Here is a 17,536-nt window from a genome sequence, read left to right as displayed (position 1 = left end):
AACTAAAAATATATATAATAAGGAATCAGAAAGACTTTGTTATGGTTTGATGAAAAAATTACTTTGGCTGCACATACTCAGAAAGCATTGAACAAATGTAAGGAAGTACTAAATACAATGAGGTGTTTAGGGGGAAGTGAATACGGGCAGACAGAACTGCCTTTAGGGCTATACAAAGCAAAATTATGAGGTCAACATTGGTTTATGGTTTTGTGGTGTACAGACAGGTAAGAGACACATCTCTCAAAGGTTAGATGCTATTCAATATCAGGCTTTGAGTTCATGCAGTTGCATTTAAAACAAACTCTACAACAGTACTGCAGATCACACAAGAATCTTGAAAACCTTTTTGGTACAAGGGGAGAAGGGAAACAGAACGCCTTGGATGGACAGTGTAGCAGAAAGGGGGAAGAAAATAAACAGAATAGCCTCTTTTTTTGTACCCGAGCCATAAAATAAGAGAGGAGATAAATCGGATACACCTGTGAGCAGGAAAAACCTTAACAAAGACAGCATGGAGGAGAACAGAATGAGGAGTGAGGGTTGAATAAAGATGGATTCTCGTAAAGACTGTTCCAGTTTCTGGGCACTATCTGTGTCTTTGATGGACCCTGTTTAGCATAAGTCTCATTTCTGGAACTGAAATCATCTTGAAGCTTTTCCTTACTTAGCATTTGATTGTTCTTGTCAGGAAATTTGGTTTGAATTTGGTTTTCAATGTGAGATGTTGTATTTGATTATCATTTGGGTTATATATCACAAGATTTGTTTGATGAATTTAGATAGATGGGTGTTTTCTTTCATTAATTTGTGTGTGTTTTTTTAATTGGTGAGCTATCTGGGCTGTCTCTCTGACTTTTTTAATGAAAACATATTTTAAAATGAAGACGCAGATGTGGACACACTGAACTAAACAATATACTACTCAAACTAGGTAAACATAATACAGGCAGATATTATACTACACTGTCAAAGTAAGTAATAAAATATTTTATTTATTTTTTTTTTAAATTTATATATAAAGGTGGTAGAACATGTGTCCCCAACAATTACAAGACAACTCCAAAATGGTCAGGCCACACAAATGACGCAAGAATTCCATGTAAATAAAAATGTCTAAATGTGATCCACACTTCATATTAGTTCGCTGCAATAATTAATACATCAATCGCCAACAAATCTTAAAGGACAAGGAGAATTAAAATAAGCAGTATAAGAATAAGAAGTGAATGACAGGCAGACTATCTCAAATATACAAGACAAAGACAGGTCTCGAAGAATAAATTGGAACTTAATGGCAATAAATTAATCGATCTGTAAACATTGACTATAAATGATAGAATATTCTGTTAAAAACATGTATTGCTTACCTATCATCAAGCCCATGGTTAAAACAAGGATTTGATCATTCTGTAATTCAACAGTTGGCGGCGGTAAAGCTTCGAATGGTTCCAGTTCGCTGTTACACAAACACACGTAGAAGAAGAAGAGCCACTATGTGTGAGTGACGTTTGCGGTACCAGGAGATAGAGTTAGAGTGAGACCTCTTACTTTCTCGAAGCTAAAGGGCATCCAGCCCGAGGTCTAGCAGCACTGCATCGCCTCCCACTGAGCTTCGGTTCTCACTTTTTCTACACTACCGTCTGCAAGCAGCACCATGTTGGCCGTCAGAAACGCTCTCCGTCTCGGCTCCAGGTTAACCGTCTCCGCGGTGGCGAGGAGAGGATGTGCCGGAGCTCCCATCCCGGTGGACGACGTGGTGAACGGACTCACCGACGACCAGATACAGGTTAGCTACGTTAGCCAAAACACTGTCGACTTATCTGCGCAGGCGAACGGCGAGCGGCAAAAAACACCAGAGAGACACGTAGAAGCAGAATTTAAGAGTGTAGTCTGGTTTTAGTGAGTTTATAAGAGAAAGGAAAACGGTTATTTAAGGACACGGTCCACATGATGTGATGACATAACGTTAGCTAACTGGTAAGAAGACCTTCACAGTAGCTAGCTAGCTAACGCTCTGTTATCAAAAGCCACCGAACATCATTAGTTTAAATTCTTCTTGTTTACATTGTTCTTCTCGTTATTAATAATATTTGCAAACTACACTAATAATTTCACTAATACTTTCCCCAGAGCCAGCGTTAGCCAGCTTTGTTTATTTGCCAGCTAGGCTATCATAGCGATAAAGTACAGTTAGGTGAAAGGTGAATTCAGTCATGTTTTCCAAATAAGTTAAAGGTAGCAGCATGACAGCAGCATTTTGGTGTAAAAAGTTAATGAGACTAAATACTGACTGGGAGGTGGGCAGGGGGTGGGATTCATAAACAAGATCTGATTGGATGGAAGGTTTCTCCTCTGATCCTGGACTGTAATTACATCAGTTATTCCATGAATTTATCTCTCAAGAGTTTATTTGTATATGACAGCCAGTATGTAACACAAAGTGCTTTACTAAAGAGGGGGGTGAGCAATTGAGAAATAAGGGGGCGGTATGGCTCAGTGGGTAGAGTGGGCGTCTTGTAACTGGAAGGTTGCCGGTTCGATCCTCGGCCCGTCGAACTCATTTCGAGGTGTCCTTGAGCAAGACACCTTATTGCTCCTGATGGGTTGCGGTTTGCGCCTTGTATGGCAGCTTCCGCCATCAGTGTGTGAATGTGACGTATCATGTAAAGCGCTTTGGATAAAAGCGCTATATAAATACAATGCTCGAAATGAAGCAACACCAGCTTGTTGTATAAGCAGAAACACCTGTAACTCAACCTGTCTGCATGTGCATGTGCATCTACTGAGTTCAGTAGAAGAAGACACCAGAACGTATTCTAATCTGTTAATTGATCGCTTTCAACCTATCTTTAAAATAGTGACATTTGTGAAATAAATGTTTATTTTCTTTCCTTTTCACAGCTAAGACAGACGGTCCGTAAATTCTTCGCAGAAAAGCTTGCACCTTATGCTGATGAGATCGACAGGCAAAATGATTTTTCACAATTGCGGGTGAGTTAGTGGCTTATAGTGGCGTATAGCTCCCAGACTGACGTAGTTTAGAAAGTTGTGCTGTATCTCATGCAGAATTAATGTATTATTTCGATGTGTAAATTTACGACCAAAGTGGAACACAATTTCTGTTTTCTTGACTTTAATTTGCAATGTGTCTTCATCAGAAATTTTTCAAAGAAATGGGTGATATGGGACTCCTTGGCATCACAGCTCCAGGTAGGACAGCTGTAATATTAAAAACTGATGTTTTACATGTAGAAGTAGCTTTATGCTAAAACAACTGAATGTAGGAAGTAGATCATTTGGGAATAAAGTCGCTCTTAATTTATTTATGGTACATTTTCCAATGATTTAATGCTCCACTTGGGAACTTGGTCATCTTTATTTTACATCAAGCGATGAGCTGAAAGCTATTTTTGTAGGTGCTTTAAGTTATATTGAATTCACTCTCTGTATTTCTTTCAGTGGAATGTGGGGGCACGGGGTTGGGCTACCTGGACCACTGCATTGTGCTGGAGGAAATGTCACGAGTGTCAGCAGCCATTGCTCTCAGTTACGGCGCCCACTCTAACCTGTGCGTCAACCAGATGGTACGCCACGCCAATGAGAAACAGACGGAGAAGTACTTGCCAAAGGTCAGGACCAAACATTTCTCTATTACAGTCTGTTTGACACAAAGCAGAAAATTGATTAGATTGATTATTTTACTAATCGTGAGCTCTCGTTTTGCCAGTTACTGACCGGCGAGCACATCGGAGCTTTGGCGATGAGTGAGCCCAATGCTGGCTCTGATGTTGTGTCCATGAAACTCAAAGCCAGGAGGGACGGTAAGGCACCAAAACTGTGAATTAGTGACTTGAAACACTGTCCTTAATGATGTGCTGCAAATAAACAGATCTAATATTGATGCATATGCAACTGACTGAAAAGTCTGCCCAACCATAGACAAATTACACATTTAATTTTTTATTTGAAGTGAAAAGAATTAACTACAACCTTTGTAGAAATCAGATTTGTCTAGTTAGCCCATTGTAAGGGTGCTTTCACACCTGTTAGTCCGTCAGAGTGGTTCGTTTGGACCCAAAAGTTGTTACAATGTTGCTAATTTCAACTGCTTCGGTTCGCATTCACACCAGTGTTTTCGCAGTTGAACCAACTACGATGAATGTTTTTCTCCCCCCCAGTCGTTTGGCGGCGCTGTTCAGAAAAATAAGGTGTTTTAGATGACGAAGTGAACGCTGATTGGCGCAGCATGTGAAGAGGGAAAAATCCCGGAAGAAAACATTCCATGAATCGAGGTTTATTCGTAAACAACGAATTATGCTCTCCTGTTCGTTCTTGTTGCCATATTTTCATATCATTGCTTTATGCAGCAAGCACAAATAATGCTGTTGTTCCAGCATGAAGCTCGCATTTGGTACGAGAACATTACACAGTCGTTTTTGGCTACGGAAGCTCCCGTAGACCAAAAAGTCTGCTGCACCATCAAGCCAGTCCGAATGGAGACAGGTTTGTGTTCTCACCAGGAGCGAACCGAACTGGAGTTCACATAGAACCGGACCAAAAACATCTGGTCTGCTTTCACACCAGCCCAAACAAACCGTACTTGCTGGTGTTGCGGACTCCAGTCCGCTTTAAGCGGACCAAAAGGCGTATGTGTGAAAGCACCCTTAGTGTTGATGTTAGTGTGCTTGAAACGTAATATTGCATAAACTTTAAACAAAGACCAGAACTCAACAGTAATTATGGTATGTGTGAAAGTTTGAGCACTCTAAGTCAGTCCTTGGAAATTCCCACTCTGGCAGATATCACGGCCTGCAAAGACTTTTTGCAGCCAGCTAACAGACTTTCTGCTCTTGATTTAGGAATTTTCAGCAGCTCGTGCAGATCACTTGAAGTTCTTAGATATTTATAAGCTGTCTTGCACACACAGCATGTTTGAGTTCTGCCCACAGATTCTGAGTGGTGTTTAACTCAGTGGACTGTGAGCGCCACTCCACAAGCCTCAGTTTGTTTCTTGAAGAAGTTCTTGATAGATTTTGAGCTTTGCTTTGGATTATTGTCCTGTTGTAGATGCCAATCTGTTTTCAGTTTTACTTTTTTGGACTATAACTGGGCAATGTATGAGGGGATATTTTATTTGTTTGCCATTTTGTTTTACTGTGTGCTTTACTGGCAGCTGCTGCTTAGCTGGTACCGCTGAAAGGTTGTCCTGTGAGGAATGAAAATGCATACTGGTTTTGTTATGGCAATTTAAAAAGGGCTATTTTTATGGTGCAATCTCTGCTGAAGTGATTAATTGGAAGATGGTCAATTAGATGCAGGTCTGTGCAGTGTTGATTTGACTACAGTATCCTAATAAGGAACTTCGCTCTTGTTGTGTTTCCTCCTCAGGGCGTTAGAGCCAAAACCACGGTGTAATTGCAACCATTACAGAATGAAACAGTTTTACTGCCACTGTGATTTACTGCAGATTTGTTGTGACCGGGTACATGGCGCTTGTGTGCTCACATGACTGTTCAGTGACAGTCATGGCAGTATCCTTCAGTATTTATTTATTTCATTTGCTTGCTTGCTCGTGTGAAAATTATCCAAGTCATGACGAGCTGCAACTTTTGCGATCCTTGCACTCCTAATTTGCAGGTTCCAACGCCGTACTGTCAATATGGTTTTGAGGATCAGACAGGTAGGGCTTGAACATTCGCCAGTAGCAGCCTGGAAAAGTCTGCTTGTTACCATTAGTGTCTACTGCTGCTGGGATCTCATGCCACCTGTGGCCAACAGTGTTTCTGTTTAGTCTGTATTTCTTTACTACATGTTCCTTGTGGGTCAAAAATAGACACATTGTTAGTTTGCACCTCATCTGTGCCTCAAGCCTCCCTGTTGCTGCTGCTGGTCACTCTAACACATACCTTTGAGTTAGAGGGTTAGGGTTAGTTAAATTTAACTTCATCTGTTCACTGAACTTGCATCTTAAATGGCTCTGGTCTGTCCATGCATGTCTCGCATGATTAAGATGTTCAGTTTACAGATTAGGCTGGAGGTTTCCCTCTGATGTCACTGTCATGTCAGTCATGTTTGTGCAGCGACAGTACAACGGTGCACCACCACTGCTGGGTCACTTCAGCCTTCCCGCAGTTTCTTTGCAGTCATATAGGATTAGCTTTGCCTCTCTGCCTATCAGACATGTGGTTTTATTAAAAGGTTTTCTGGTTCTTCAACAACTTGTCTTGACTTCAACAGTTGTCCTCACCTGCCATTTCTTAATGACATTTTAAACTGTGAAGTTTGTAATATGTAAGCACTTTGATATCATTTCATAGCCTTTGATTGCTTTATAGATATCAATTAGCTTCATTTTATATCTTCAGTTAGATTCTTAGAGGAGCCCAAAGTGGTTAAGTGTTTGTACAAATTCTGAGGAGTTTATCAGACTCTGAAACTGTCATCAGCTGACTATTCCTAATCGCAACTGCTGGCCTGTCCTAATGTGTCTGTGTTTAATTTACCTCCATGAACTCACAGACCACATCGTCCATGGATTAAGTTTATCACTATCTCATGTCATGTAATGTGACTGACAAGCTATGTGGTCTGATATGAGAACTATTTAGGCTGTTCATTTTGCAGCTTGGTGCACTACTGGTAGAATTTCTTCATTTCAAACATTTACAGGAAAAAAAAAGTATCATGTTTGTCTTTGGTATATCTTTGTAGCCTGATAAGTGTACTTTCAACAATAAAACTGAGCTCTCATGTCCTTGATAAATCTTCCCTCTAGAGTTTGTTTTGTGGGATACACATTGCTGCATATATAAGTACTATGTTTGCCCTGTTCTGATCAAATGAGATCAGCAGAATTTAAGCTTCTTTTTTTTTTCCAGAGTCAGATTTTTAGATTACCTCATACTACTGTGTAAGGTGAAGAAAGCAGGCTGAGCGTGAAAGCATTTCATTTACTGCCAAAAGATGCCAGCAAAAGACACAAACACGCAAATGGCCCAAAGTTAATGAAAGCAACAAATGCAAATATATAGAAACATGAATGTCAAACAGGAGAATGTGTGCCCCTAAAGGTAAAAAGAGGGAAAGAGAAAGCACGCAGCATGTACCAATATGTAGCAGAAGACAAAGATATTATCACTGCCCCTTGTGTTTCTTAAATAATTGACAGAATCCAAGCAGAAAATTGAAAGCTACGAGTACAGAAGGTGCACATGTTCACAGAAATGGAAATACTCCATGCTTCCACAGATGCACCACAAAGTGACTGCATGAGACTTGTCAGTGCCATCAGCTCAGTGATTGCTCGCCGGCTGCACCTCATTTTATTCTTTGTAAATACTAATTTTGAAGCAACTGTTTATTCTAAGCGTAGTGAAGAATCAGTGATATGTGTTTGGATGTGTGCTGGCTTAACCAGAGATGCTGAGGTGTTTCCAGGATGAGAGACTTTATTGTTCAGTTTCTGAAAAATGTGACAACTGAATAAATGTTATGACAAACTATTAAACAGACACAGTTGCACCTTTTCTATTTTAGCCTATGAATAACATTTTTAGATGTGCTTTCATGCAAGGTTCTGCTGTTTGGATCTTACTTTAGACCCAGACAAATCTCACTTTCAATCAATCAATTAATCAATCAGACCTTTATTGTCATTGCACACTTTCATATACAATGAAATTGCATTTGAGCAGCCCTGCCAATGGCAAACTCGGGCTGCAGCACTGTTGGGAGCGCGCCTGTACTTTGGCTGTTTAAGTCTCTTTAGATTTCACTTTATTTCTTATTTTGACATCATGTTGTTTTCTTGTTGTTGTTTATATAGGAAACTCCTATATTCTGAATGGCAACAAGTTCTGGATCACAAATGGCCCAGATGCTGACGTCCTCATTGTGTATGCAAAGACAGATCCTGAGGCCCATCAGAGAGGCATCTCAGCTTTCATTGTTGAAAAGGTAAAACCAGCGAAGTGACTGTGTGTTCTCTGCCTTGTGATTTACTTGGGGCTCAGAGGATGTGATGGGCTTTCATGTTTAGCTCAGCTCTGGAGATCAGCCTCGCATTTTGTTCAATTAAAACAGGTGTAAAATTATAGGAAAGGAATTATAAACATGGCAGTTAAAAGTAAGGGTCTGTTTGTGCATTATGTTCCTCCCGTAGGGAATGCCAGGATTCTCTACCGCGCAGAAGCTCGACAAACTCGGCATGAGGGGATCCAACACCTGCGAGCTGATCTTTGAAGACTGCAAAATCCCAGGTATGTGTTACAGTGCTGCACTTTGGCTCATTTCTTTGGATGCTTGTCTTGTGATCCTTGTGCATCCTGATTCTGTTTTTACCAGTGTGGCGTTTATTTAGATATTTTTTCCTGTGTCTCGTAGCGGAGAACATTCTGGGTCCTTTGAACAAAGGTGTATATGTGATGATGAGTGGATTAGATCTGGAGAGGCTGGTGCTTGCAGCTGGACCTGTTGGGTAAGCTTTTCTACAACTAAGAAGAGGTTGGGTTTTAGCATAGATTTAATATAAAGGATGGACAAGCTTGCTGGTCTGAAAAATGAAGCCAGTGCACGAATGCCTTGAACCTGCATTCTTCCCAAAGGCCAACAGAGGGTGATTCCTGTGGTTGCTCAAGAAATGTGCGGTCAAGAAACTACCGAAGTTGTCACATGATTTGTTACCTCAGTAAGCATTTTTCTAATGAGCTTTTGGCCTAGTGTTTGTCAATTAGAGTCCCATTCAGAGTAAAATAAATGATAAAGCAGGATGTGCTTTAGAGAGTGTCTGTTCTGAAAGTGACAAGGGTCCTGAAGTTCTCAGTTTCCCCCCTCAATTGTCCCATCCAGCTTCAAAAAACCAAGATGGCAGCAGCCAAAATGCCCAGCTCTAATGGTAGCCTGTAAACCAAAGGATGACGTCATGGTGGCTTGTACGTCTTTTTATACAGTCTTTGGCTTTTTGTGATGTCAAGTTATACTTATCTAATTTCAAAAATGGGGAAGTTATTATCTGATTAATTTATGCAGTAATAAACAATACATGGAAAAATTGAAGAGTAGCGGGACGTGAATATGTCCTGAAACATTCGCTATGTTAGGAGCAGTTCGATACACTTGTGTACTTAACGATTGTTGTAAGAAGTCTGTTTTTGTAGTAATACTCCCGGAGGAGAAATTCTCGACCGCAAATTCCACCTGCAAAGATTTGGCAGTGCACAAGTTATTGTTTGTCAGCTAAATCATGCCAGCAGGTTTAGATTTGACATCTGTGGAAATCCTGTGTGAATTCTATGAAACCTGCATGATGTGTTAGCTCACACTGCAGATTTTAATCTACCTTCTTTAATGGCCAAGACCAACAACTTCTTTGCTCACGCTGCACAACCAGCTGCCGTCCCATTAAGCGTGAGCATGTAGAGCTTAGACTACATTTAAGCACCAAGCCTTGCCTAAATTTTACAATTTCAGTCAAAAAGGGCAGCATTTGTGCAGTTTTAAAGCTGAAATTGCTCCCTGTAATGGTACAAATGGCTAAAATGATTCAGATTATGTTGTTGTTAATGTACTTTTCTTATTTGATTTAGTTTTTGCATTTGAGAGCATGGTGACAGTTTAATAACCTGGCAATAGCCAGATTAATAATTGTGTAGTACTTGATAGTACTCCACAATATCAATCTGGGACCGCTCCATGTAAATCCGTTTGGAGGAAAGAGGCACGGATTGGACAATGCAACAGTATGTCCTGCCTCTGATAGGTTTGTTTTTAGCCAATCGCGGCAACCCTTTGAAGTTTCTTCACAACGAGCGGAGCCAATTGGTAGATTAAACTCTTACCAAAACCCGTAGGTAAAAAAGCACAAACATCTTTACCATCCAGAAATGCGCAAAGCGCCTCTCGTTGTTCTTCCTTCAAAGAAGCGATAGGAGATTCAGCTAAAACTGACTTAATAGCAGCATCTACACGATCGTTGTCCTCCATTGCCATGTTTGTTTTGATCTACTGGCGCTTGGTGTCGTCTTCACACCTGGATATCCCGCCCATTATCCCGCCCCACACATGAATACTGCTGCGTGATTGGCCGCGAACCAACTTGGTGCTGTACGAAAAGTGAAGGTGGGAGTGGAGCAAGATGGTTTCTTGAGAGATTTGTGAACTCACAAATATCGCGAGAAATCAACTTGCTGGCAAGGTTAACAGTTTAAAGCATTTTAGCGTCTTAATTATGGCCAATTAAACACTTATGAATGCATTTTTTAAAATAAAAGACAGTTTGTATTCTTTTTATTAAAACATACCAAACAGTCATTTCAAAACTGGGTTACATGCTGAGCAATGAATTTTTTTATCATTATCTTTCTGAAATAAATGTGATTGTGTTAAGCCTCAGTCTTCTGTTAATATTATTTATTAATTCATATTTGTAAATCTTGCAGCTGCTGCTATCCGTAGAACTGTCAGTGAAACCTGAAACCCCACATTCACTCATAAGAGTCTGATGTAATTTCTTGTTAATCTGATATTTGATTTTGTCAAACATACCCCATTAATCTGCTTTATTATTACTTCTCAGCATCATGCAGGCTGTCATGGACGCTGCCGTTCCTTACGTCCACGTCAGAGAAGCTTTCGGACAAAAGATTGGACACTTTCAGGTTTGGTCATCTGTGTTCACTTCATTCAGAGTTTGAAAAGTCAAATATTACTACATTCTTTGCAATAAATAATTCTCAGTGTTTGCAGCAGTGAAATGTAAAAGTTTAACCTGAGTAATCTAATGTTTGACAGCTGATGCAAGGCAAGATGGCCGACATGTACACCAGGCTGAGCTCCTGCCGACAGTATCTGTACAACGTTGCCCGGGCTTGTGACAAAGGACACTTCAGTTCAATGGTACGACGCTTTCTGCTCACTCATTTACTCCTGCAGCAAGTATTCATACAAAGAGTATTTCTATTTTTCTGCACATTTCACTTCAGTTAAGAAAAATTGAAAGTCTATAGCTATTTTTCTTCTGTTGGCACCAAAATGTTAAACTTTTTTTTTTTCTTTTTTGTTGTTGTTTTGTTTTTTGACTGTTTTAAATTGATTTTTCTAAAATCTTGGCCTTAAAGATGTCATTTAGTTAAATTCTGTGCTTGGACTTTTAAAAATATGTTACAGGACTGAAAGGGGGGCCTCTATGTATTTCATGCCAAAATACAGTGGTATGAAAAAGTATCTGAACCTTTTGGAAGTTCTCACATTTCTGCATAAAATCACCATCAAATGTGATCTGATCTTTGTCAAAATCACACAGATGAAAAAACAGTGTCTGCTTTAACTAAAACCACCCAAACATTTATAGGTTTTCATATTTTAATGAGGATAGCATGCAAACAATGACAGAAGGGGGAGGAATAAGTAACTGAACCATCACATTTAATATTTTGTGGCCCCCCCTTTGGCAGCAATAACTTCAACCAGACACTTCCTGTAGCTGCAGATCAGTCTGGCACATGGATCAGGACTAATCTTGGCCCATTCTTCTTTACAAAACTGCTGTAGTTCAGTCAGATTCCTGGGATGTCTGGCATGAATCGCTGTCTTGAGGTCATGCCACAGCATCTCAATGGGGTTCAAGTCTGGACTTTGACTTGGCCACTCCAGAACGTGTATTTTGTTCTTCTGAAACCATTCTGAAGTTGATTTACTTCTGTGTTTTGGATCATTGCCTTGTTGCAGCATCCATCCTCTTTTTAGCTTCAACTGTCTGACAGACGGCCTCAGGTTTTCCTGCAAAACATCCTGATAAACTTTTGAATTCATTTTTCCATTAATGATTGCAAATTGTCCAGGCCCTGAGGCAGCAAAACAGCCCCAAACCATGATGCACCCTCCACCATGCTTCACGGTGGGGATGAGGTGTTGATGTTGGTGAGCTGTTCCATTTTTCCTCCACACATGACGTGTGTTCCTCCCGAACAATTCAACTTTGGTTTCATCAGTCCACAACATATTTTGCCAAAACTTCTGTGGAGTGTCCAAGTGCCTTTTTGCGAACATTAAACGAGCAACAATGTTTTTTTTTTAGACAGCAGTGGCTTCCTCCGTGGAGTCCTCCCATGAACACCATTCTTGGCCATTGTTTTACATATAGTTGATGTGTGCACAGAGATATTGGACTGTGCCAGTGATTTCTGTAAGTCTTTAGCAGACACTCTAGGGTTCTTTTTTACACCTCTGAGTATTCTGCGCTGAACTCTTGGCGTCATCTTTGGTGGACGGCCACTCCTTGGGAGAGAAGCAACAGTGCCAAACTCTCTCCATTTGTAGACAACTTCTCTGACTGTCGATTGATGAACATCCAGACTTTTAGAGATGGTTTTGTATCCTTTCCCAGCTTTATACAAATCAACAATTCTTGATCGCAGGTCTTCAGACAGCTCTTTTGAGCGAGCCATGGTGCACATCAGACAACACTTCTCATCAAGACAATTCTTACCAGGTGTGTGTTTTATAGTGGGCAGGGCAGCTTTAAGCCACTCCTCAGGGATTGGGCACACACCTGACTTAAATTGTTTGGTAGAAATTGTTTTCAATAGCTCTTTAAGTCTCCTTAGGCAGAGGGTTCAGTTACTTATTCCTCCCCCTTCTGTCATTGTTTGCATGCTATCCTCATTAAAATATGAAAACCTATAAATGTTTGGGTGGTTTTAGTTAAAGCAGACACTGTTTTTTCATCTGTGTGATTTTGACAAAGATCAGATTACATTTGATGGTGATTTTATGCAGAAATGTGAGAAATTCCAAAAGGTTCAGATACTTTTTCATACCACTGTACCACATATCCATTTTAATTACAAAATGTTTCATTTAAAAAAAAAAAAAATTGCTCTTCTAGTGGTAAATTTTAAAATGAAAATGTATTTTATTTTGCAAAAGTTTCACTGAGACTTGTATGTATATTTGGCTCTCTTGTAGAACTATGAGTAAACAATGAATTCTCAAAGTCAGCATCCATTTTCACTTTTCCTGGAGTGTTTTTTCCTGCCCTGCACACAGTGACTGTGGTGGTTTGTGGTGCCGTTGCAGGACTGTGCTGGAGTGATCCTGCATTGTGCTGAGAACGCCACTCAGGTTGCTTTGGATGGAATTCAGTGTTTGGGTAAGCGCCAAGAAACTGAGTGTTTCAAAAAAAACTTGAATCTTAAACTGAAGGCAACTGTGATGATTTGATCAGTAAAGAGGTCTTGTTTTCCAATTTCTTCATGGTAGAAGGGTTAGTTGATCACCAGAAATGAAGGCAAAAAAATAAATCTGGGGTTTGCGTCCAATTTCAGATCAATCTTTTAACTTTTAATATGAAAAGCAGCTGTTTGCTGTCGCTATGATTCCGAATGTAATGCTGTTGCTGAGGTGAGTGGTGGTGGTTGGATGATAATGTTACTGTCAGGAGCTGGTTAAGTTGCTCTTTAGGTTCAACTAATTTGGTCAATAAATGGCATTGACATTTAGTTTTCTTCTTAAAAAGTCATAATTTGTAATCATAATAATAATAATTGAAAAGGAGACATGATAAACTCATTATTCTGACTATTTACTACCTCACGATTTTTCATAATTCTTAACCCCTTAAAGCTGCTGTCCGGAGTTTGAATTGCAGCGTCTCCCAAAACGCTGTTGGTCCCAGCCTCCCTCCCTCTGATTTCGCCCCTTTATTTGTGCACGCGCGCAGTACATGAGAGGAGTGCCCGGAGTGCTGCAGCATCTTGCCTGTTTTGCTGTTTTCCACTCTTCTGCATTTAGTACATTTAGTAAGTAATAAAGGAATTACGTTAGAATTCTGTATTGAGTCTAACTTGTCCTAATACCAAAATAACATGAATCTGCTAGGACGAACTTGTAAAGTTTCAATATGTGATTACACTCGTGTATCCCTCTCGATGACGTTGTTTATCAAACTTAGTGCATTTACGCGTGTATATGTGTTCGATTGTTTATTTATTTCTATCTAGAGTTCAGAATTGCATGACTCCTCTGACGAAGAGTATGTCCCAGACGCCCCAACATCTTCCTCCAGAGGTCGGGCATCTAAACGAAGCCGTCAGGCGGGCTATGGAGGCCGTGGTCGGGGAGTGACGCGATCACCCCGAGCCAAAAAACGTCCTGCAGTCTCTTGGCCTGACAAGCCGTGGGATTGGTAACTTTTCTGGAAGTTGCTGAGCCCTGATGCTCTCTCCTCCACAAGCAAAACAAATGTGCGCGCGGTTGCGTAGTGCGTAGCTCGCCCACCTCTGCATGGGCTTGCTTGCTGTGCGCGTAACCGTTGATTGACAGCATGACAAAGCTGAAGCTCGAACTTGATTGGTCGGCAGCGACCGGCGCTTTTTGGAATAACATGGGGGTCTATGAGAGGAAGGCGGAGCTCAGGAATAAATTTTCATATCGCGTTATACTAACTTTATATTATAGTATCGAACTAGACTAACACATTTAAGCTTTGTTAAAAAAATGATACATAAATTGAAAACAAACGGAAACTCCGGACAGCAGCTTTAAGCTTCAGTGTCCCGCCGGCGGTACACTTACTAATTTGCATAGGAATTTCAAGAATGTCCGACGGCTGCAAACACGATTATACAAACACTATACGCCGATGGAAAGCTTAGATTCTCATGAATCTGCCGGTATAAACCACTTTCAGATGTGATTACCACAGCGGGTGAGAAAAACACATTTGTCCGACAAAAACGAATATCCATCCATCCGTTCTCTATACACGGCTTCAACGCACACAGCGCGACTCACATTTCCGGGTTCATTATTACACACAAAAAAAAATATTCCACAAAAAACGGCCATAATCCAACCTTTTACATCCAGATGACACAAGCCAGTAAACTATTTTGTCCAAAACATGTCCTGAAGTCGGTATAAAATCCCCGAATCGGTCATTTTCAAGGAAATGCACCTCGCGATGCCCGTCCAATATTCCCCGTATTTTTCGTAATTTTTTTTATTTAAAAATAGAATATTAGCGATTTTTTTTGTACTGAAAACGGCTGGAATTGACTGAAGCTTAAAGGGTTAACTCAAGCATTTGTTTAAGTACAGTTTGATACTAATAGTCTACTTCAGGCATAAAATACTAAACAATACTGTCTTATCTAAATGTTCTGTAAGCAGTATTTGTTGCAGCTCAGGAAGATCTGTAAAACGTACTTGCTCAGGTGCTTAAATTCAGTTTATATCTGATCTGTGTGAGATGATGATGTATCTATTCACTATTTGAACCTGTTTTAGGCCACAAAAGACAACATTTTGGTGCACACAGATAATCTGGTAGTTTGAAATAGCTTTGATCATGTTTTCTAGTTGTCTGTCCATTGTTGTTAAAGGGGAACTTCGTTTTTTTTCAACCTGGGGTCTGTTTCCATTTGTCATTTCATACATGTGAGTGATGGAGAAATGAATTTTCGACATAGCTCCAGTATTTAGGCAGCTCAGCTAGCAGCTCAGCAAGCGAAAAGTATGGGGCTCGCAAAATCGTCCGGATCGCGCAATTTCGGAAGATTTGCTTTCTAGCGTCCTGAGATTTGGATACAGACCACAACAAAGAGCCATCGCCAAGTAATGTGGAGGTTTTCGTTCACTTCTCATCTCTAGTATGTTGTGGGACACTCGTTGAGACGATCCGAGCCGGTCAGTGTGGGGAGAAAAAGCATGTTAGGGCGGACTTTGACGCGGGGGTGGGGAGGAGGGGGGGGGCAAGTTGCCCCATACTTGTCGCTAGCTGAGCTGCTAAGCTGCCTGCCTGGCTAAATACTGGAGCTATGTCGAAAATTCATTTCTCCATCACTCACATGTATGAATTGACATATGAAAACAGACCCCAGGTTGAAAAAAAACGAAGTTCCCCTTTAATGTGATATCTTAGAAAGCCTGGAAGGAATTTCCTCCGGTTTGAGTTGGACTCAATAATGAACTGGTTCACTAAACACATTTATGACTGTAACCCAAGAATTCACATAAAGAAACACTTTTCTAGACATTACTCAGCACCAGGATTATGGAGCAGAAGTGGAGAATGATCACATTTTATACTTAATTGGATAATAAATTAGTGATGCTAATTTGTGCCGATGATCCTAGTGTTGCTAAATGTGTGTAAAATCCATGGTATACAGGAGACATTTCACACTGACGTTTTGTACTGGCTACCACTTTTTGTATCATTAGAATAAGCTCCTCATGCCAAACATTTATATACATATAAGGGATTAAATTGATGTTTTTTGACTCTCTGATAAACTTACTGCACTTTGAAGTCTTCACTACATTTATTTTGGGTCTGGACAAACACAACTGTAAACTGAAACCTGACTGGCTGGCGGGGTAAAAGCTGTGAAGCAGCAGTTCCAGTAGATAAAGAGTTTCATCTCTTTGACTCTGCTCAATGATTATCCACTAAAATGAGGAATGTGTTGCTTTTCTACAGGTGGAAACGGCTACATCAACGACTACCCGATGGGGAGATATCTGCGGGATGCAAAGCTGTTTGAAATCGGTGCTGGCACAAGTGAAGTTCGCCGACTCATCATTGGTCGAAGCTTCAACGCCATGTACAAATAGACAGAACTGAGAAATGGCAATCACTAAACACTGACTGAGTGGTTTGCCGTGGATGAAGACAGTGACTCACACCCAGGACCTTACTGTATGAGCTGAGGTTTTCACGTGTTTCAGAATTAATGTCACCGGGAGATTTTGAGACATTAGAACCTGACCGACAACAAGCAAAACAAATTAAGCGTTGATTTACTCTTTTGGGTGGCCTTGATGAGATTTTGTGCTATTTTTTCCTATTAGGCTAGCTGTAGTCTCACTTACGGTTGCTTAATAACCACTGAAATGCCAGTAATGCAATAAATAATTTGTGTAATAAATGGGCAGAGTGATGGACGTCCTCTCAAACACTCCCACCAGAGCCACAGAACAGCTGCTTCATGCCGAATATCGAGCACGAAGAATCTCAGAGGAGCTCCAGCCGTTATCACTACAGCCAACACATACACCTCATGATTTTTCTACTCATCTGTCTCCTGTAAATGTATAGTTTTCATCTAGAAATATGAGGGTTTTTTTATGTAACTGCAATTCAAATCTTCCTGAAGTCTCTTTTGTGATTTTAATGTGAAATGATGCAAGAGCAAAAACAGCAGATGTCTGTGAGCGTTCAGTTTTTAGCATTAGAATAAACATGTAGAATTTCTGGGAGCAAAGGTCGATGTTTGAAACTGTCAAAGTCAGTGTCTGGAGAAATCCTCCTCTGTGAGATTTGTTTGTCGTCTCCTCTGCAAACAACTTTGAGTATCAGTGTGTAGATGTACAGTATGAAAATTCATTAAATATCATAGTTTGCAATAAAAAAAAAGAAAACTTATTTTTTATTCCTGTCAGATTACTTGCTGAAGGATCACAGTATATGATTGATAAGTTGTGTTGGTTACATTTTTATTAACTTAAAGCTTCTTTGATAGATATTTTTTGA

The 17,536-nt window shown here is 40.3% G+C and overlaps 1 protein-coding gene across 1 annotated transcript; it reads left to right on the top strand.

Annotated features, from left to right (window-relative positions):
* The first annotated feature begins 1,493 nt into the window (after positions 1–1,493).
* Positions 1,494–17,428, top strand: ivd (isovaleryl-CoA dehydrogenase). Its single transcript, XM_022221441.2, has 12 exons — positions 1,494–1,789; positions 2,905–2,994; positions 3,162–3,213; positions 3,463–3,632; positions 3,731–3,824; positions 7,829–7,959; positions 8,165–8,261; positions 8,386–8,479; positions 10,577–10,658; positions 10,792–10,896; positions 13,078–13,150; positions 16,484–17,428. Exons 1-12 carry the CDS (start codon positions 1,658–1,660, stop codon positions 16,615–16,617), a joined length of 1,254 nt encoding a protein of 417 aa, XP_022077133.2. The 5' UTR covers positions 1,494–1,657; the 3' UTR covers positions 16,618–17,428.
* The last annotated feature ends 108 nt before the right edge of the window (positions 17,429–17,536 follow it).

Source organism: Acanthochromis polyacanthus, chromosome 1, assembly GCF_021347895.1.
Source record: "Acanthochromis polyacanthus isolate Apoly-LR-REF ecotype Palm Island chromosome 1, KAUST_Apoly_ChrSc, whole genome shotgun sequence".
NCBI lineage: Eukaryota > Metazoa > Chordata > Actinopteri > Pomacentridae > Acanthochromis > Acanthochromis polyacanthus.
The sequence above is the reverse complement of the archived record's forward strand: the minus strand, read 5'-3'. Positions and strand labels throughout refer to the sequence as shown.